This window comes from Morone saxatilis, unplaced genomic scaffold (assembly GCF_004916995.1).
Source record: "Morone saxatilis isolate NCDOM2014 unplaced genomic scaffold, NCSU_SB_2.0 Contig19, whole genome shotgun sequence".
NCBI lineage: Eukaryota > Metazoa > Chordata > Actinopteri > Moronidae > Morone > Morone saxatilis.
Genome location: NW_023339751.1, coordinates 16,813,642 through 16,813,934, shown reverse-complemented (window position 1 = coordinate 16,813,934; position 293 = coordinate 16,813,642). Strand labels below are relative to the sequence as shown.

Genomic DNA, 293 nt, shown 5'->3' with positions numbered 1-293 from the left:
CTACTAATTTTTTTATTAGAGCTAGAGAAGTTGGGTTTCAGTCTCTCATAAGACTCTGTACGATCAATTCCAGATCTCTACACTGAAACACTGATCCATAAATCCATCATCTCACCATCTCCAGGTCATGAATCTTGGATTTAACTTGCAGATTCTCTTTCTCCAGGAGGTGCAGTTTGTCAGACCGGGTCCGGCTAGCATCCAGCTGCTCCTCCAACATGGCCTTAGTTTCCAAAAGGATCTGGTTGTCCTCCTTCAGCTCCTACAGAAACCATCACATCAGCAGATAATAC

The 293-nt window shown here is 43.7% G+C and overlaps 1 protein-coding gene across 1 annotated transcript in view; it reads right to left on the bottom strand.

Annotated features, from left to right (window-relative positions):
* The window catches only part of LOC118329327 (girdin-like), a gene marked incomplete in the record, with an annotated part of 71,689 nt that overhangs the window by 25,342 nt on the left and 46,054 nt on the right, over positions 1–293 (bottom strand). The window contains 1 exon segment of the mRNA XM_035663451.1: positions 116–262. Within this exon segment, the coding sequence (XP_035519344.1) occupies positions 116–262 (147 nt within the window).